Source organism: Helicoverpa armigera, chromosome 11, assembly GCF_030705265.1.
Source record: "Helicoverpa armigera isolate CAAS_96S chromosome 11, ASM3070526v1, whole genome shotgun sequence".
Taxonomy (NCBI): Eukaryota; Metazoa; Arthropoda; class Insecta; order Lepidoptera; family Noctuidae; genus Helicoverpa; species Helicoverpa armigera.
This window is the reverse complement of record NC_087130.1, coordinates 10,940,811-10,963,346: the sequence shown is the minus strand read 5'-3', so window position 1 is coordinate 10,963,346 and position 22,536 is coordinate 10,940,811. Positions and strand designations below refer to the sequence as shown.

At 35.1% G+C, this 22,536-nt stretch overlaps 1 protein-coding gene across 1 annotated transcript in view; it reads right to left on the bottom strand.

Annotated features, from left to right (window-relative positions):
* The window catches only part of LOC110380936 (uncharacterized), a 258,996-nt gene that overhangs the window by 39,420 nt on the left and 197,040 nt on the right, over positions 1-22,536 (bottom strand). Inside the window, exon 8 of the mRNA XM_064037034.1 lies at positions 9,175-9,370. Within this exon, the coding sequence (XP_063893104.1) occupies positions 9,175-9,370 (196 nt within the window). The remainder of the gene's footprint in view (positions 1-9,174; positions 9,371-22,536) is intronic.

Genomic DNA, 22,536 nt, shown 5'->3' with positions numbered 1-22,536 from the left:
CAGATTAATAGATGGATCATGGACCTTTCTATGGATCAAACCAATAAAAGCACGTAGCTTTTTTCACCACCCGTGAACCATAAAGCCAGAACTCACTGCTATAACATCGACACATTTTCTCTCACAAAAAAAATACAATATAAGTTGGCGAACGATGACGTCACAGCCTGTAAGAAATCGAGTACGTGATCTCAGAAAACAAGTTCAATTGCGCCCTCCTTTAGGAATTTATTCATTCTTTTATTGTAACAGTCGAATGTAATCGTTTAGCGTCGTATCGGGGATTTATTGCGAGCTGCTGATGTAGGACAAACCTTATAACTGGTGATTTTTTGCCATTTTTATATATTTTATATATGTTGCTATATTACCTTAATTTAGTTCGGGATATTACGTTAGTTTTATAACATATGACGTATTATTGGAGTTTTTGTTTGATCAATTTTGATGATGATACGCTTTGTTATCTAGGTAAATCGAATGGCATATCATGCTTGATATTTGTCTTAATTTGGTTCTATTGTCCAACAATGGTATTCTCAATAGATTACTAGTCTAGTCTACGTTGAGCAGACAGGTAATTGAATCCCTTTGTGCAGGACTGTGTTTGTGACAAGGCAATACTTGTTCCATAATACTTGGTCCAGAATACTGGTTAAGTTCTGAAGAAAGTTATAGGTATGTACTTAGTCAATTGCTTTCATTTTTTTGGGATAAAAAAATAATATTAATATTATATAATTTATTTTGAACATTTTTTATAACAATTCAAAATTATTAATTATTAGAAAAATTAAAGCAGATACAAAGACAGTATGATATTGAGATGATTTTTATAGCATTCCACTACGTAAGAATTAAAATACAAACCGAATTGAAAACCTCCTTTTATTGGAATATCGGTAAAAACTATTTACCTATAAAAAATATCCTAATTCCTAGCCTTATTACGTAACATTTTCGTACAAAACTCGTACTACATTTTTCTAGTTCGTTGGGGGCATAAAGTTAGTTGAGTAGTAATAAATCCATCAGTTACTATCGTGGTATCTCCCTGAGAGAGCAAACGGGAGCGTTGACGGCGCGACAAATGACTGTCGTTCTATGATCGCGACGAAAGAGATCAGCCGGAGAAAAAATAAGCCTAGGATTTAGCTCGGGTAATAGTAGTAGGTTAGTGAAAAATCTGGAAGTTTGTATTTCAGTGCGTTTTTACTTTGCTTATGGATTGCTGGTGGTGCAAAAGCTAGCTGAACATATTGGTTGTCTTTTTCCAAATTCCGACATTATTGTGAATATTAGATACTTACTGTGAAACGATAAATATTTTTAAAAGCGCCGCCTTTTAAACAAAGTAAACAAGACCTAATATAAAACCTAATTTGTGACTGTTTGGAAAAGTAAAAAATCAGTACACGGGTAACAAACGCTCAAGTAGGGGTAATATTTTACCTTTTTCTTACTTTAAGAACAGTAAAATATGCGTCATAAAAGAACGATCTACTTTCATGCCCAGCTTCAATATAAAAGCAACATATTCTCATCGTTCAACAGTGAGATTATCAAGAAGCAATGAAGATAAAAACTTATTTCCTTCAAGTAATAAATCCATCACTTGGATATCGTATGTTTTTATCGCGGCTCCCGACGGCGCGCGGAGACGCGAGTACACGCGGTGACGGGCGGACAAATGAGAGAAGATATTAGTCTGATATATCATAGTCACTATACAGTTTTTATTTTGATAGTTTCTGGCTTATATTTTACATCAAGAAGTGACAATAACATGGTATGGATAACAATACTGCTTTTAAAATTAAAGAGAAGTGACCGAAACAGGATTATAAAAGGTGGGAAAATGTGGGAAATACATGGCTATTTTGACATCAAGAGTGTAAGTTACTCGATAGCAAATAATGATTTTATCATTATCTTTTTTATCGTCCCTCTTCAGGGCACAGGTCTCTTTTCCCACAAAAAAGAAAACAACATTAATCACCATACCTTCTCAACGCAGATTAGTGATTTCAATCTTTCCAGGATTAATTCACCTTCACTCATAAACATTAGTGTCCAAGATAAATCTACTTGAAATACGAATAATCTTCAACTAAAGACAATCATAAACCACAAAGGTCTAGTCAAAAGTTGAGTTATGGAGCACCAATCGCCGATCGAGTGGCAATTGTTCGAGACGCCGATCACTCACAGAGATGACCCTTCATCAGGCGTCTTGAACTTCGTTTGACTTCAACCCTCGAAGATCCTTCAAATAGATGGCTTTTTATGTTCGTATTATCCTTGCGAATGTGAAAGTAGCTTAGTCTGTCTGTAAACTTAAACTTAGTATTGAACGGTTTTCAATGTTTGGTACATAAAGAGTAGCTGAGAAAAGACATAGGCAACTTTTTAGCTGGGACGCTTGTAAAACTTTATAAATAAATGTGTTAAATATCCTTACACTAAAACAATGTTAACTCGAATGAATGTTCCTGAGTAAAGCGTTCAAGCAAACAAACAAAACTATAATAAAATATGTATATGTAGATTCCAAATACTCCAGCTTAAGATTCTTCTTCCACATACACTGTTAAAAAGTTGCATCCCCTTCTTTCAAAAACGCGCAACTTTCATAGTTATACCAACCGATTTGTCGCCACAGACAACATTATACCGCCTCATAGATAAAGTAGAACGACGTTCGACGCGAACATCAAAAAGCGATTTACGACGAGATTCGACGTGTTACACAGACATGTATTATTCAGATAGTAAGTCAAACTAGGTTTTGTACACATTAAACTGTTAGAATGAACCTTACTATTTATAATCTGGTGTGGCCTAGTAATACAATGTGTCGTTTTGTTTACAATCTTTTAAGTGGAAAACGGTTTACCTGTGTTTTTCATAATAGGACTAATATTTTTAGAGTGAATTAGATGATAAGATTCTAACATATTATATCTGCAACTATTCGCAAATAACAACATTTACAAAATGTTTTTGTTTTAGTCATTATATCCATTTGTTTTTCTTTCCTTCTGTATTTATTCATATCTCTATTTATTTTCCGTAAATTACATAAGAGATCATAACAAAATATTTATACCAAACAGCGCACCTATTAATAACAGTTACCCTTTTAATTAAAATTCGTTGTTCAATTCAAGTTCCGTACTTCATTAGAATCCTTCCGGTAATCGGTTACGTAACCGTAATTATACCTATCGTAATCAATAACGTAACGGGAGCAATTGAAACTCTACTCGATTTACTTAATGGCACTTTGGTATAGTCAGCTTCAAAAGTCATCATCACCCGAACCTTTTCCCAACTATGTTGGGGTCGGCTACTAGTCTAACCAGATGCAGAGTACCAGTGCTTTACAAGGAGCTACTGGCAGCTTCAAAAGTAGCTGAACAAATCATAATTTTCAAAACTGATAAACACCGTGTCGTGTACTAAAACATTCATATACCTTTTTGTAATTTAGGATAAATTTTGGCTTTGGCCTTGTTAAGGAATTTCCCACCCCTTCACGTTCTTCACGAACTTCTAAAAATGTTGATTTCTTAAACTATTTCGACGCTGACCGTACACAAATTACAAGTTAAATAACTTACCGTAAGTAAGCACATTAGTTACACCCTCAACTTAAACTTATGTTAACTGTGTCCGGATATGTGACGTAAGCGTAAGAGCTAACTTTAAAAGTAAATGCAAAGTTGCGTCGCTTCACTAATTACGGTCTTGATATCTGTTTGCTAAGATTTGAGTAAGTTAGGAGAGGAGGCGACATGGATAGGGTATGAAGATCTTTTTTGGTTAAATAGACAAAGATAATCTAGTTGTAACGATTTTTTTTATGCTCTTAGCAGTTTTGTAACTCTCGTGGCTCTTCTCTTCCGAGTTCTCTCTTCTTCTTCCGAGCCTTTTCCCAACTATGTTGGGGTCGGTTTCCAGTCTAACCGAATGCAGCTGAGTACCATTCATGCTGAGTACATGATTTTCTCAACCCAGTTACCTGGAAAACTTCTATAAAATAAAAATTAGTAATAAATAATTATAATTGGCAAGAAGTTTTTTTTGTTTTCTGTTCATGTTGTAACCGCCTATTCCTATAAACCGACACCAAACCACAAATCTTACGAATATTTATCGCAATTAGATGAGTAACTTTGTTAATTCGCGAATTTAATCCAAATTAGCCTTTATGTCCACACAAATAAGGTCCAAATGAATCGCGGCTGATTCAGCGGCCTTCTTGGCTGATATACTAAATCCAGACATCCCTACTAATATTATAAATGCGAAAGTAACTCTGTCTGTTACGCTTTCACGTCTAAACCACTGAACTGATTTTAATACAATTTTGTACAGAGATAGAGTTGACCATGAGAAAGAACATAGGATAGTTTTAATCCCGGACTTTTGAAGAGTTCTCTTGGTAATGCGATATAGCCGAACTCTGCGCGGGCGAAGGCGCTGGCGAAAGATGGTATAGATATATAGGAAGTTCGTCTAAATCCGTTGGTACGTGTCTGGTGTGGTTAATTAGGCACCTTTGCCTGTCTATTCTAGATTAATGTAACTTGGGTTAGACCTTATTAATTTGCTGTTCAGTGTGTGAACTGGCAGTTTGTCAAATATACTAATGGTTATTTTGGGAGTTCAATCTGTAAGACAGGAGAGAAACTAATTGAAAATGCTTTAGAAGTAATGTTTGGAAATTATGGTGACAACTATTTATTCTTAGTCATCGAGTATTTCTCTTTATTAATATTGTGCATTTATTTTCGTTAGTCATGTTTTTGGAAATACTTGAAAACTTTTTTAGGACATACATAGTTATTTTAACAATGTGTCAGATGTCAGGAAGAATATATTATCACTTTAGAAAAAGTCGTTTAGTCCACTGCAGAAAATAGTTTTTTATCGGTATTTAAAAATTGTTGACTCATGAATATCTGGTTAATTCTTCGGGACTAAACTTTAATATTTGTGTAGCTTTATTCTAGTTTTCTGTAAATGTATGGTATTTGTAGTGTATTGTGTAAGTTTATATAGTTAACTACTACAGTTAACTATATAAACTTACACAATACACATGATATTATTCCACCAGAACGTTCAAGTCTCGTGTAAATCTTGGGCACGAGGTAGTTCAGTTCAGCACCTCCATTGTCCGCGTCTAATGCCTTTCAAACGCTTAGTCTTAATATATAGGGTTGCCATACGACACTGAAAATACTACCCTTAATTTAGGAAAAATTGCGATGGAAAGACAAAAGCGACAAATGTAATTTCCCAGTTGTAATTTCATGTTAATTAAACATGTTTTGTTAGCCCTTAACACACATTGTTGCCATATTAAATGTCCCAGCTAATACTTCTATTTAGGTGGACAAAAGCGGATTTATATCTAAAGCTGGCAACCCTAGTCATGGTAAATTTCACAAGCACAATAACCTGTCTTTGTTCAAAGTTATATTATTACGTCGCTGGAACGTCGCGTCACAGATTAACATAATTTAATACAATTTTCTGTGTTACGACAGAATAAATATACTTTGTTATAAAATTCTGTGGACGAACGCTTGTTACCTGGGAGGTATGCATCAGGTTTACGTGGTTCTGAATGCATATGAATGTAAAATTTCACCTAGTGAATTTATGATTAAATTTCAAACAAAAACCTTTTTTTTGTCCCATCATGAAGATGTACATGTGTAATATGGTATGTATGTGTAATACCCGATATTTACTCGTATAATATAATATTTTTACCCATTTATTGTTATTGTAATTTTAAATAATTACAAAAAATAATTCTGTAACTACTCTCTCTTACAAACTTCACTCGTCACACTACATAAAAAGTAATACATAACATCATTAATACATGAGATCCATTCAATATTTTAATGAGCGCGTGTTATATTGCATCGTCCCAGCCGAGTTTGTTTTGTGCGACAATTAAACCGACATTTACCAAACAACCTAGATTCTCTGATACTCGATATGCATACAATAAATTCACATGCGAATTAATCGAATGGAATATTTCGAAAGACTGAATAAAATCGCTTAAATTGTGTACTAAAGTTTTTGAGCGTGTATAATGAGTTTAATGAAGTGTAACAGCGGTTTCACATTAGCGGGGTTTGTCGCGCATAGATTCTTGGTACGAAATCTGTCTCGTGGTTTTAAGTGTCATCGTTAAAGGTAGTTGTCAATTGTTTGTCATTCCTCATATACGCGATATTGTACGAACCACAATTCGCGAGTCTGAAAGTGCTCTTATATATACAATGTTCTTCATTAATGTAACTAAAATGAAATATTAAGATTAAAATTGTAATAAAATGCAAACACTGGGTTTCAGTATAGGTACAAATTATTTTCGTAAAAGCTAGCACCTTTCTGTCTTGCAAACCAGATGCCTAGGCTAATGGTTATTGAATGTGATTCAGTAAACGCCAGATGACGATATAAAGTTAAAAAATATAAAACATAGCGCGTCAACCACAGAGTAATGGCGACCGACTGAATATTAAGCACTAAGAGCTTTTTACACTTACTTTTATTTTCACAACGCAAACGATTAAAAGATAAAACTTTTATAACAATAACGGCGATTAAATTGATAAAAAAGAAAGCTAAATTAAACGAAATTTCAGTTTTAAGCCCACTGTAACCGTTTTAATCTTCAAATTCGATTAAAATTTATAATTGTTTTTATAAACTGGAATAATAGGCCTTGAGACTAAAAACCTTGAATTATAAATTAATGCTATCATATTCTAGACATAATCATAATACAAAAAGTCTATTCTACAATAGTAAAAATACAGTATATTAAATGTACTGCAGAAAATTCTAAGAACTACGTAGTGCCTACGGCGTAGCGTCTACGGCGTAGCCACAGTTGCTACGCGGCCGTAGTATTTGATCGATCGTCGACGTCTGAAGTTATTTTCTGATGAAAATGGAGTGCTGTAAACAATATTACGGGTGATCTCTTTATTTTTATTGTCTTACTATGTATTTACCGTGGTTTTACTCTACCTTAGAAACACTATTATTTTATAAATATATTAAATATATCTACTATTTATACCTTCGTCCCTCGCTAGAGTTTGAACTATACGACAAATATTAGCCGAATATAATCTAAATTGGTTCAGCAATTTTATAATTAAAATCTGACAGATAAATAGGCATAGTTACTTAAGAATTTATTATATGTATAAATAAGGAAGAACAGCAAGTTTTATCACGACAAAAAATATTCATGAGATATTCTTATTTCGTGGAAAAATGTGAGTAGTGTGACAAGATAAATTTGGGAAAATTTATAAAAACAGCAAATAGTTGAGCTCTATATATTATCGCCTACACATGACGACCGCGACCCGACTATCTATCATAACAACATTTACCTAAACCATGGAGAACAAAATGACTAGAGGAGGTGCCATAACGGAAAATCTTCTAATTAAAAATAGCGTTTTCGGGGGACGAGTAACGTTACTGTCTTCGCTCTTATACGCCTTCTTTAGACCCTACCATTTTTGTAATACCAAAAATCTTTAACAGATGTCTCAAAGAATTGCCGTTAGTTTATTCGCTACTGATCGTTTTGGTCATTCCCATCGTACGTTTTTGACCTAGAAGTAGTCCTCTGACCTATTTGTATTATGGCATCTCTGCTCATCCTTCCTTACTCCGTGACATAAACTAATATTTTATTTTCATTCAAACCTACTTTCTCTTTTGGGCGAATATCATTTTTTAGATAAAGTTATCCGTCTTTAGGCTATCTGTCATTTATTATTGGATAAAAATGTTTTTCTATTTTTAAAATTAAGTTATTCATCTTTTTTGTTTGTGAATGAATTACAGAATTTATTATGTTCAATGAAACCTTTTATGTTTATAGGTATTTCTTTATTTACTTATGAATATAATAATAATTCAGAAGTTTCTGAATCTGACAATTGAATAAAACAATATTGTAAAATTCCTGCACCATACGACTATTTTAACAAAACACACAACCGAAAAAAACTTGTCTATTTTCATTCATAAAACCCATTAACAGCACTCACCAAAAACAAACTAAACAAAAAATATGTTCCCACTAAAAACCGGAGTATTTGTGTAAAAGCTAGTGATGTAAGTATCGGTAATAACCGTAAATACTCGACCAAAAGGTCCATGATATGTGAGTGCAGCACTACGGAATGTTGCCAGCGCCATATTGAATGCTCACCCTTGAAATAATTTATCGGAAAGGTAAGGGAGTTCCATGTTTGAATGGATTTATTTTGTTTATTTTTCCGTATTTATTAGTATGTTCTCAAATCTAACAAAGCAAAAAAATCTTCTTTGTCTGTTTTGTTCACTTGTGTTGATTCAAAATCAGCTGAAAATCAGTACTTTTCGAAGATCACTTATATCTTATGTTGAACAAAAGATAGAACTATGTAGTTCCTGTGTTTCTGCTGGGAAGAAGAATTTGCGGAATAAATTCTCAAGCAGCATAATTATGTGTGTGTGTGTTTTGAAGAACCACGAAATTACCATTATAGTAATTATCGTTCATTTGTTGTTTTATAGCATTCAATTATTTAGCATAACCTACCTTGTCGGTATTCTTTACAACGATTCTAAACAAGTTTCAACAATTTCTTAAACACTACTACTCACTGTGGCTCATGTTCAGTGAGCAACTCTTCGAAGTGCAGGCGCAGAGTGTGCGCGGGCGGCGCTCGGATCTCACTGACGCACTGCACGTCATCCGGGTAGGGCCGGGGGAAGCCGGGGCTCGACACTATGGCGTGCGGGTGTGTGTGGGACAGTATGATTGTCTCACTGCATATAATCTTTGATGCTATGTAGGGAACAAGCTTCAATAATATCTTAAACACTACTACTCACTGTGGTTCATGTTCAGTGAGCAACTCTTCGAAGTGCAGGCGCAGAGTGTGCGCGGGCGGCGCTCGGATCTCACTGACGCACTGCACGTCATCCGGGTAGGGCCGGGGGAAGCCGGGGCTCGACACTATGGCGTGCGGGTGTGTGTGGGACAGTATGATTGTCTCACTGCATATAATCTTTGATGCTATGTAGGGAACAAGCTTCAATAATATCTTGAACACTACTACTCACTGTGGTTCATGTTCAGTGAGCAACTCTTCGAAGTGCAGGCGCAGAGTGTGCGCGGGCGGCGCTCGGATCTCACTGACGCACTGCACGTCGTCCGGGTAGGGCCGGGGGAAGCCGGGGCTCGACACTATGGCGTGCGGGTGTGTGTGGGACAGTATGATCGTCTCGTTGCAGAGAATCTTTGATGCTATGTAGGGGTCTGGAACAAAGAAAAATGTAGTGTTAAAATAATTATTTAATTTTGTGTAAGCGCAATATTAAAATTTTAAAGTATTATCTTTGTGTAGTTTAAATGAAAAAATTGTCTTCCATAAATCGATTTTTTACAACTCTCTCTACAAAGTCGTGGTGGCCTAGTGGGCAAAGAACCAACCTTTCAAGAATGAGGGCGCGGGTTCGATTCCAGGTCAGGCAAGTACCAATGCAACTTTTCTAAGTTTGTATGTACTTTCTAAGTATATCTTAGACACCAATGGTTGTGTTTCGGATGGCACGTTAAACTGTAGGTCCCGGCTGTCATTGAACATCCTTGGCAGTCGTTACGGGTAGTCAGAAGCCAGTAAGTCTGACACCAGTCTAACCAAGGGATATCAGGTTGCCCGGGTAACTGGGTTGAGGAGGTCAGATAGGCAGTCGCTTCTTGTAAAGCACTGATACTCGGCTGAATCCGGCTAGACTGGAAGCCGACCCCAACATGGTTGGGAAAAGGCTCGGAAGATGATGATCTCTACAAGAGTTAACATCTTTATTTTTTGCTTTACCTATAAGATGTTTTGACATCTCTAAACCATCAAAACTTTTTCAACTTACAAAAAACTAAACATTTAATTTTACAAGCCATCGAACAAGTTCAAACCACCTAAAATAAGTTCAAAATTCAAAACAAAGGCGAACGGAAGACGTTCTAAAACGCTCAAATATTACATAACGCGTATTACAAAATACTGAAGACGATAAAGTTGTGTAGATACGTACATTAAACTGATACCGATGCTTTATTTGTTGCGATATCGTGTTACAAACTCTGCATTGTCTACAACTTGGTAAATATAGTATGTATTGTTATGTTCGGTGACTTATTTACTTGGTTCTTAAAATGTTTTTCAATGTATTTTGTTGTGGAGGACATAAGATACTTTGAAAGGTCATTTACAAATGTAGTATGTAATGTAGTCATAGTTATCTCTTCTAAATATTACCTTGCAGTGCCCCTCAGGGTTCATAATTGTGATAGCTATTTTATATTTCCATTTTATGAACAACTAGCCGTTTTCCCGCGGGTTCACCCGCGTCCCGTGGGAGCTACTGCCCGCACCGGGATAAAATATAGCCTATGTTACTCGCAGATAATGTAGCTTTCTAATGGTGAAAGAATATTTAAAATCGGTTCAATAGTTTTTGAATTTATCCATTACAACCAAACAAACAAACAAAGTTTCCTTCTTTATAATATTAGTATAATAGATAAGAAATCATTCAGGATCAGGATCAATCATCAGGATGAAGACTATGAAAACATTCTGAAGACCTATAGTAATAACGTTAAAAGAAAAAGTTTTACCGACGTTTAACACGTGCTTACGTTGGTTGAAATCAAAAATCTGTTTAACTTATCCTTTAATTGGTAATGGTAGGATACCCTTTACGCGCAAGTCCGACTCACACTTGGCCCTTTCTTTATTTAAGCAGAACTTAACATAGCAGTGGAGCATTTAATACATTGTCCTGTAGTAAACTCCTTTCGGCGATAACAACGTTCTCAAGCATCTGTAACCAGCTGTAAGATCCCATTAACATGAGAGTATCTGCTGCGAAATAAATCAAACCGTTTCCCCGTTTACGAGCTTTCACTAATTATTTACTTAATTGCCTGAAGGGTCCTGATATACGGCAGTTTGTACGTGTGTTTATTTGTAAATCGGTTGTAAGCAACTCTTCATATGGAGAAGGAAATCGTTTGAGATTTTAATTTAATTTATTAAATTATCATGCTCATTTGGATCAAGATTAAGTGTAAATTGAATAGATATTTAACCAACATATTTGTTTTCTAATAAGTTTCGGGTAGGCTTTGTCTAGCAGTGGACTTTTTAGGTTGACATGACGACGATTTGTTTTCTATAATTTTTGAAAAACGTTTAACTCATTTTCAGACAATTTTAACGATACAAATGTTGTTTTGAATAATTTTCCAGGAATCGAGATACGTTGTGGTCATTTTAGATACGATAAAAATAATAGGTACATAGATACGATTCTAAAACCAACATCATATTCCTTCCCACTACAAAAGAGGCCTATCTTAGCAACATTATTAGGCCGGTAAGACATTCTTTATTCAAATACCGTTCTTTTTTCCTTCTATTTTTTTTAAACTTGTACGTCAGTGTCCCCGATAGTCCATTGTCCGTTGTACAGTCGAACGCAGCCATTGTTTTATAGGTACGCTTCCCGCCGTTTGTCCCAACTGTACCCGACTGTACTCAAGAATGGCGGCCGGTACATTGTGCTGTTATCTGCCATTGTACCAGCTGTTGTATTAACTTTGATATTTTTATTGTGGAACGTTTTAGCTTGACGATGTTTTTCTTGGTTTGCTGTGGTCTAAATTATAGGCTTGGTCTTTGATGTGCTTTCGTAGCAGACTTGTTATGTAGGCTAAAAAATATATCTTCTTTGAAATTGTCTATGTTAATCTATCTGTTAAAATTGATAATGGATGTATGTAATAGCAAAACCAGTAATGATAACATGGCGTGCTAAACTCTCATGAATGCATAACGATCAGAACAGATCTGCCAGACTTTAGTTACCAATATTTCTCGATAGATTGATCGGTGTCTTTTCCGACCATTATCAAAAAAGCTACTTAATACCTTTTCAGGTACCAAATAAAATCCCCAACTTCCGAAATATATCTTTTTCGTGCTATTTCCAAGTAAACACAAAACCATTAGTTCCCACGGACCACTTAGATAAAGATCGTATCTCACAATTACTTATTCCGAACACGTCCCTATTGACTTGTAAGTCACACGGAGTAAGGAAAGAACGGAGATGCTATAATGCAGGTAGGTCAGGTGCCTTCTTCTAGGTCAAATACGTACGGTGGGCATGACCAAAACGGTTATTTACGAGTGAAACAACGAGGTGTTTGGGTTCTTTGAGACGTCTGTCAATGATTTTTGGTATTACAAAAATGGTTGGGTCCAAAGAAGGCGTATAAAGGCGAAGGCCTCCCTTCTTAGGAGCCTTTCCGTTATGGCACCTCCGCTGGTCATTTTGTTGTGCATGGACATTCAATACTTATCGCCTGTCTCTTTTTACCAGCTATAATAGAAAAGGGATGAAAGACGTTATGTAAAGGATGCTTGTGCTGAAGGATTTCAATGCGTTTTATTTGAGTTCAAATTGTTTGGGATTCGCGGATCGTTGTTTGGGATTATTGAATGGTTAATCTCTGATTATGAATGCGAAAGTAAATCTTTTGGTCTCTCGCGCTTTTGCGTTAAAATTGCTGAACTGATTTAAAGGTTAGAACACAGATATCCTTGAGCATGACAAAAGATATAGGGTAGTTTTTGTCTTGGGGCGGGAAGTGGTTTAATCGGAATGCGAGTGTAACAATGGAAAATGGCTCGTTTTGATATTATTGAATGGTTTTAATAATATCTTATCAATAGTAAACTTGTATTAACTACAATACTTTATACAATCATTCAAAATATAAATGCACCCGTAAAACGAAATTATTATTTCTTAAATAAACCTACCCCTATTACTATTCAAAATTATTTTTCCTCGCATAAAATTTTCAAAAAGAATATGCAAAATCTGCATTGCACCGGTGCCAAGTCGTACGTTAACTTTTATTTGCATCCGGAGCACCGAACTTTGATCTTTACAGAGGTTTACACGGCTATTAACGCCCTCCCCCCACCTCGGCTGATATTAAGCCAAATAATAGGATTTAGTTAAGAAGGAATGCAGAAGAATCACTTAAAAAAAAACTTGAAAAATGGTATGAGGTTGCAACTTGCAATCTCATGATATGACGACTTGCTTACTTTTTTGACATCATCATTGCAATATCTATCTAATGTATTTATAATATTGTATAATGTCTTACTTACAAACTGTTTCTTAGTTTCTTAGGACTCCGGAAAAATATGTTGGTCACAACGATTAACTCTGGACTAAACAGATAACTATTTATAAAATAACCTGTAACTTATAGATACTTCTAGCTAAAATAAATAAAAATAACAATTTGTATATTATATACTGTATCTCTCAATCAGTAATCATAATATTTTATTATTTTTAATTGCAAAGGAATATTCTATTTTAAATAGCAAAGCTTCTGCAATTGCCTGCCAGTGCCACGGTAAAAAAAGAAGGTTCACACCGAATTGGATATTTGCGAGACCATTAAACCGTTTTGATAGTTTAAAAAATATTGCGATTTTATTGGATCGTACGTTTTTATGGCTTTATGTATCCTGCCAGATTGCTGGGTTAAGTGTTGGTTTTCATGCATTTCTGCGACAAAACGGCTGTTTTCTTCGCAATCTGTGATTTTATTACGCAGTTTGGAAGAGAGCATAGTTTTTTGTGAGTAACTTTTTTGTTATTGTTTAACGTTGACATAAAATATTTCTATTATATTTTCTAGATTTTTTTTTTTGGATTTATTCACATAAGTTAGTTTTAATAAAGCCTGTAATAAACCTTACAAAGTATACATCATCATCATCATCAGCCTATCGCAGTCCACTGCTGGACATAGGCCTCAATATACAATAATAATAAAATAGTTTACTAAAAATGTAAGCAATACGAAACCAAATACATTGCATTTACTAAATAAAACTCCCGCATAAAAAACCGCGCTAACCAGTCCAATATAAAATATCCCACAGACAAAACAACTATAATATTGTCTACGATTCACAATTAAGACCACAACCTCCTCGGATAAAAACCTCTTTGTAACATTCCTACGTCCATTCAGCCAAGAGTGAACCGTTAAGGTGACGTAACGAACCTCTTTTGTGATCACGAGGGAACATTGGGCGCGAAATAAAACGAAGTCGACAAACTCGCACGCTGTAAGATTGTCACAACGAATGAAAATGGTTTTCTTTGAAATAAATGCGTTGTTTCTTGTTATTTGTAGCATTGTAGCGGTATTTTTATTGGGTTAGCTGTACGTGTCATATTAAAGTTTAATCTGATATAAAAGCTGTAACGAGCAAGTTTTTCGAAATTCGAAATTGGAAAACCGAATTTTAGTTTGTAAGTTGTCAAATACGATTCTTTTATTGTGTCATACTTTTAAAATGGCTATCACTAAAAATAGGCTGCAAAAGTAGCTAGTATTTTATAAGTCAATAAGAATTACTGATAAATATCAAAGATTATACTACAAGTGGCAATCATCTTTCCTTTTCAAGAGTTTTTCTTACAAATACCGCGGTCCTCGAGATAATCTCGAGTGCACTCAGCAGCATTAAGTTAAAACTGCTAATATAACGAGTGCAACCTCTTTGCTGGAACATTGAGAAGGGAGCGAGATGCACTTTTATTAGTTCTATTTTTAAATTAATTGAAGCTTCACATTGGAAGTCATGTGACTTTTTTTCAAAAAGTCTTAGTAAAAAAGAAGGGATATGTGGTAGTGAAGTTTGCTTCGATCTAGGTATCAAATGAAAGTTGGACTTAGTTGTGATTTCTGTACAAAAAACCAAAAAGTACGTCAAAATCGGATGTCAGGCCTTTAATTTCTTTAACGATTCAATTATCAACGGATTTTACTTTAAAAATTCCACTTTCCGAAATAATTTGAAATGTTAATTTGTTGGCATGAATAACTTTACATTTGTACCAACAGATACAAACTACTGTATATTTTTTACAAAGCGATAAAAAAACATCGAAGCACAATGAAGATTTTCTCGTCCCTCGTTTCCCCGATCACGATAAAGTGACGTAATGAACCTCTTTCGTGATCGCGGTGCACGAGACTTCGCAGGTAATTTGGCACACCACTAGCGGGGTTGCCAGCGATGATTTGAGGAAATTGAGTGATTTATTGCTTGTCTGTTCAAAATTCCAAAAGTTTACAATTTTATTTATATTATTTAACAGTTTATTACACACAGAATTTTGTAAATATTAGACGAATAAATAATTTCCCGTAAGCTCAAGTAAAAAGCACGTACAAAACTGAAGACTACTATACGCAAATAAAGTACCAGTAATCAGTACTATATGAAAGTAAAGCTTTTATGCCGATGACCAAAACATCAAATAACAATTCACTTTATCAAAAGTTATGATACTGTGCTCCTATCCAAAACCGATGCTCTATCACATGTAACTTACATCAAACGCTTTAAAATTCGAATACCCTCTATTTTCCCCACGCAAGTTAATCCCCGCAAGTCTGGCAATGCGGAAGGCTGGCCACCCCGGACGAGCGAGTGCACTGTTCAACCGTTATATAGGTCGACGCGGGCCGCCTCACTAATTTGCCTGTTTTAAATTCCGAACACGATTAGAGCGAGTTTTGAAATCTATTTTAATGTTCTTTTTCGTATTTTAAATTGGTGATGATGACGCTTGCAGTTTTATTTATGACTAGCCGTTTTGCCGCGGTTTCACCCACGTCCCGTGGTAACTACTGCCCGTACCGGGATAAAATATAGCCTAAGTTACTCGTGGATAATGTAGCTTTCGAATGGTGAAAGATTTTTTTAAAACTGTCCAGTATTTTTTGAGCCTATTCATTACAACCAAACAAACAAACAAACAAATATCTCTTTATAATATTAGTATAGAAGTATAGATATAGATAAATGCTTTTATTTTGTTTTCTTTACTTTATTGAATTCCTTTGCTATTTTGACTGTCTTTTATTTTTAGTACAAATACCCTTTTCGTATTTATTAATTTTTATGAATTTGGAATACAATTTGAATTTTGTTCTGGAATTCACTTTAATGTTCTATTTCATATTTCGAATTGCCTTTTCTAAAATTGTTCAATTTTATTTTGTTTTCGATTATTACATCATATTTGAATTACAATTGGTAGTAATTGCCATTTGTAGAAATGATCTTTATGAATTTTACTTTCGACAACGCGAAATAAGTTACTTATATAAAACCTTATTAAGTACTAACTTAGGTAATAGAATATCTCTGAGTGTGACACTCAAGTGGCCAATAAAACTCGTTGTCCTGTAGAATTCGCATTTAGATAGAACTTTGACAATTAAAGGCCGAATTAATTCAGTTATTAAACATTAAAGGGCCAAACTTCTCAAGTTGTAATTATTTTTAATTATTAAACTGCCCTTTCAGACATACTTGACTGATTAAAGGGTTTCTTCATAAAGTATGAAAACCCAGACTTAAAAAAAGCTGTGTAAATGTCCCATAATACTGTATTTTTTTAACTTTTGGATTGTTAACTTATCTCACTGAAAACCTGTTGATTAACTTTTTCAACTTTGGATAAATGTCAAAAAACTCGTTCTAAACCTCGCAATCGATCATAAAATATTATCTCTTGCCCATATTTCATCAACAATAGTCCACAATATACATTTATTTGCCATCCCATCACAATATAGATACATTAGCTCCGTTATCGAGCTAATCCTTTATGTAAATTGCGCCAAATCACGATACAAGTTAACAATTGAGTTAGATTCGCATGGATTATGCATAGCTTTTGTTTGTTACTCACAAATGTAGAAGGCAGAAGGTTCATTGACAATGTTTTCTAGTAGAAAAAAAAACCCTAAATTGCCCGTTTTTCATTGTGTTCTACAGATAAACTCCATCCAAAGGTTGTCTGGAAGAAATCGCTATTTACCGATAAGACCGCCAATTGTACTGTTCTTTGTGTGTTGTGATGTCCTGTGATGTAGTTAATTTTCTTGGTGTACAATAAAGAATAATCTATCTTTCTATCTTTCTCAATATGTGAGTTCTTATACTCATGGTGATTACACCGATTTATTAACCACGGCGGATATTATTTCTATGGAGATCAGCCAGCTGCGCGGGTCATATGATAGTGCAGAATTGCGCAGATATAAGCGCACCTATGTCTGCACGTGCTGTACTTTTTATTCCCTCACTCTCATAGCCCGATGGGACGGCAATGCAACACGACCAGAGAGAGATCAGGCGGAGGACCGACATTTACATGTTCTTCGATGCTTTTATAATAACCACTAACTTCCAGATTCCGGGACATTGACTTCTTTGTCATCTTTTAGGATCATTGTCCATGATAATACGTTATTCTCGCGAATCAAACCTTCTGCATTATCCTACTTATTCTGAAGCTAACAGATATAACTGCTTACTGCCGTTGAATCAGCCGGCACGCAACTCACGACCTTCAACATAGGCTATGTCGCGTTCGCAAGGAATGTTCTGGCAAATTAGCTATTTTCCTACTTATTGCTATGAATTGAGGTGTTGTGAAAGAAGAAACGGGCCTGCTGGAAGAAATTTCATTAGAGATAAGCTGTGCCCTTGTACAATTTTTTCCTATTATTTATTATATATTATTGTGTTCTATGTGTACAAAAGTGTTAAATAAATAAATAAGAAATAAGTTTTAAATAACTGTTTGAGGATTGTGCTTAAGGTAATAAAGGAACGATTAACTACTAGTTAAGGTTTGCCCTTCCAACTTATATAAGTAAATACTTATAAGATGCTTATAAGTTATGTCTTTGTACGGACTGGGTTCACGACAATCGTGCAATGTGTAAAAAAAGAAATCCAGGTCCTTTCGATCACTAAGCCAAGGCTTATAACTTAGTCTAGTGAACAACTATCAACAAAATCTAAGGCTAATCTAAGGCCTATAATGGGTAAACGATTTTTGTAGATTAAAATATAACTATAACACTGATAGCAATAGTAAAACGCATGTCGGGAATACAAAAAGTCTGACATGTGCAACCTAAAGCATTCAACTGTGAATCTAACAGCACGCCATTCAGATTGGGAGTTCGTACAAAAATTATACCTTTAGCACAAAGCCTTGCATGAGTTCAGCTTTTACAATAACGTACGTTCTGCGTTCTACCTTCAACTGGGTCAGAACGGGCGTCGATCCGAACCATGGAGTTAGGAAAGATGAGCGGAGATGTCAGAACGCAGGTAGGCCAGTTGTCTTCTTTAAGGTCAAATTCGTAAGGTGGGCACGACTAAGAAGATCAGTTACGAATGAATAACGATTCGTTTGGGTTCTTTGAGACATATCAGTCAATGATTTTTGTTTTACCAAAATGGTCCCTAAAAAGAAGGAGTATAAGGGCGAAAACAGTAACGTTACTCATCCCCCGCTAGTCCGCATTTTGGCGCGCTACTTTTTTAAGAGATTTTCCGTCATAGCACCTCCGCTAGCCATTTTGTTCTCTATGAACCGAACGGAGATACCGACCATTATACCTTGATCCACCTCGCTCCCCCCTTGTAGTTCGAATGTGGGTGTGCAAGGAGTATGCTACTGTGGAGCAGAGGTCTACATGTTTTGGATGGTAGCCTCTGTTTTTGAGGTTGCTTGAAATGGTTTCGTGTTGCGAATGTTTTAATGCAGCTTTCAAATATGGGGTAAGAATTTTATATGAGGTACTGTATTTTATTTTTTATACGAAGTGTTGAAAGTTGTCACTAATAGTTATCTTTTTGAGTGGCAGTGCGTAGGAATGTGAAAACTGTTAGCTAGTTAGAAGGCTCACTTTAACCGGGTCATAGAAATTGTCCCCCAGCAGGACACAGGTGAAACAGCTGTTGGGAGCCAATTATATATTACTAGCTTTCCGCCCGCGGCTTCGCCCGCGTGAAATTCGGTTCACCCCTCCCGCTGTGGGTTAGCAGCGGTGAGGGAGTGTCAGCAGACTCTTTCTTACTGACTAAAATCGTCCTGTTCCTTTTATATACCAGGGCCGCGGTACCTCTTTCGAACAACCCGCAGCCGCGGCTGGCCCTGGCGCTACTGGGCCCCACTGATTTCAAAACACCTTAAGACTAATTCGCGGCGAACCTTAACACCGCGATACAGAAAAGCACAACGCCATCTATCGAGCTATCGGGAAGCTCGCGATTGAACAATGAGCTATAGATAGTTCAACTCAGATTTGCGCGCGGCCCTATGTGTGCGTCGGCTTGTAAATATACAACTTTCATTCGTGTGACAGTGACGTCGCCCGAGCATGACGTGTTCTTATCACTTTTTCTTATGGGTACAGTCGTTTACGAAAATACTAGTTATTCGCGGAGAAATTATTAAGGAGTCAGATAAAGCGTTTCAAAAAATAAAACGACATTCAAAGCTTTTTATTATTAAATATAGTGTTTCATTATTTTTTCATACGTCTTTTCAAATTGACATTGACAGTATCTAAGAATTGAATACTCCTTAAGTATTTCCTAGCTCGGGGTACGTGGACAATAAATAAAAGTGTGGACTAAGAATGTAAAAAGAGGTATAATCTAGTATAATAATGTAAACAAAATGTGTGGGGAATTTTAAAAAGTTATATTGCTTCGCATAATGTCGACCAAAATAACAAAATAATGAAACTCATAAATGAACGTTTAAGTCAAATTGATGAAGGGATGTGGCGTAATACTTGTCGACATGTAGAAAAGAAAAAAGAAGAATACTATAGACATTTTGACATTGGAGTCAGAATTTATAATTCTCCTTGGAGAGTAGCGAATCCGAAAATTCATCATTTGATTTTTCAAATAGCGATTCATAATCATTATAAATAAATAAACATTAAATTACGTAATAACTGTTTTTCTTTAAACCCCCGTATACAACCCCTAAATAACTGTACTGTACCCGACTGTACCTCTTGTCACGCACACAAAGTTACTGTATATGTACAAGGGTTACCCACACATAAGGCCGCGCGCACAACTGAGTTGAACTTACTATACAGGTTAAAGCGCGAGATATCATTGCACTTCTTACGTATCTTAAAAAAAACAACGTCACCACGTTTTAAAAAGCTATCATTCCACTTCTTACGTATTTTAAAAACACATCGTTACCACGTTTTAAAAACACCCAGCGCCATCTATCGCATACCTCAAGAACTAAATAACTTAACTAATACTTATACCAATTAGTAATTCGTTGAATTATAGTTATTTCAGGATAAGTAGATGTAAAAAAAAACAGTTAAGACGATAAAACAAATTGTACGTCATCCCTCGGGAATTCCTCATTTTCGAGGATTCATTATCGTATCATTTAGCTTCTAAATTTATATGTTCATATTCGTTTGCAATATATAAGTAGATGTACAAAAAAACAGTTTAGACGATTAAACAAATTGTACATCATCCCTCGGGAATTCCTCATTTTCGGGGATTCATTATCGTATAATTTAGCTTCTAAATTTACATGTTTATATTCGTTTGCAATATATTACCTTGTTTTAAACGACACACAGCGCCATCTACAATCCATCCATCAAGCAAACAATATTTTTGTTTTCCCTCGGGAATATCTATTTTTTTCGGGATAAAAAGTACCCTATTATTTAATCCGGACTTCTAACTTTACGTCTGCAAAATTTCAAAGCAATCGGTTCAGTAGTTACGGCGTGAAAGCGGAACAAACAAACAAACAAACAAACTCACTTTCCGATTTATATATTAGTAAGGAAGTAAGGATAAGGATAAGGATAAGGAAGTAAGGATTTAAACATACAAATATGACAGCTAAAATACAAAATGAAACCATGTCACACAGAGAATGCAACTTATGAATATATCGAAGTCAGATATCTAAGCAGAATTCACTTGATATTTTAAAGGAATATCAAGATAACATACAAAGATACTTATTTAGAAAAATGGTCGAACAATTTAGAACAAACTCTTTGATCTAGTTTTGGTGTTTATAGTATAGCTTTGTGCTAGACTGCTCTTAGAATAACTGAGTTCATACGGTCAGTTGCTTTGTTTATGGAAGAGCGATTTTATCTCACGCTTCAGCAGAATTAGGACACAAAATAATACATATTTTAGACTGTATTATAATGTAATGTATAACATGAAATAATGACTAGACAAATGTACAAAATAAATGGAAATAATTATTTGATTAACTCCGAGTAAAGTTGTTCAATTAGACATGTAGCGTTTTAGTTTAATCTATAATCATATAATCAGGATTATTCATTTTTTATCTGTTTGTACTTTAAAGAATCCGAAAGTACTGAACCGGTTTGAATAATTATTTAACTGTTGGATAGCTACACTCTTCTCAAGAGACATAGGCTATATTTTATCCCGATACTCAGATTTGCGCGCGGCCCTATGTGTGCGTCGGCTTGTAAATATACAACTTTCATTCGTGTGACAGTGACGTCGCCCGAGCATGACGTGTTCTTATCACTTTTTCTTATGGGTACAGTCGTTTACGAAAATACTAGTTATTCGCGGAGAAATTATTAAGGAGTCAGATAAAGCGTTTCAAAAATAAAACGACATTCAAAGCTTTTATTATTAAATATAGTGTTTCATTATTTTTCATACGTCTTTTCAAATTGACATTGACAGTATCTAAGAATTGAATACTCCTTAAGTATTTCCTAGCTCGGGGTACGTGGACAATAAATAAAAGTGTGGACTAAGAATGTAAAAAGGTATAATCTAGTATAATAATGTAAACAAAATGTGTGGGAATTTTAAAAGTTATATTGCTTCGCATAATGTCGACCAAAATAACAAAATAATGAAACTCATAAATGAACGTTTAAGTCAAATTGATGAAGGGATGTGGCGTAATACTTGTCGACATGTAGAAAAGAAAAAAGAAGAATACTATAGACATTTTGACATTGGAGTCAGAATTTATAATTCTCCTTGGAGAGTAGCGAATCCGAAAATTCATCATTTGATTTTTCAAATAGCGATTCATAATCATTATAAATAAATAAACATTAAATTACGTAATAACTGTTTTTCTTTAAACCCCCGTATACAACCCCTAAATAACTGTACTGTACCCGACTGTACCTCTTGTCACGCACACAAAGTTACTGTATATGTACCCTATTATTTAATCCGGACTTCTAACTTTACGTCTGCAAAATTTCAAAGCAATCGGTTCAGTAGTTACGGCGTGAAAGCGGAACAAACAAACAAACAAACAAACAAACAAACAAACTCACTTTCCGATTTATATATTAGTAAGGAAGTAAGGATAAGGATAAGGATAAGGAAGTAAGGATTTAAACATACAAATATGACAGCTAAAATACAAAATGAAACCATGTCACACAGAGAATGCAACTTATGAATATATCGA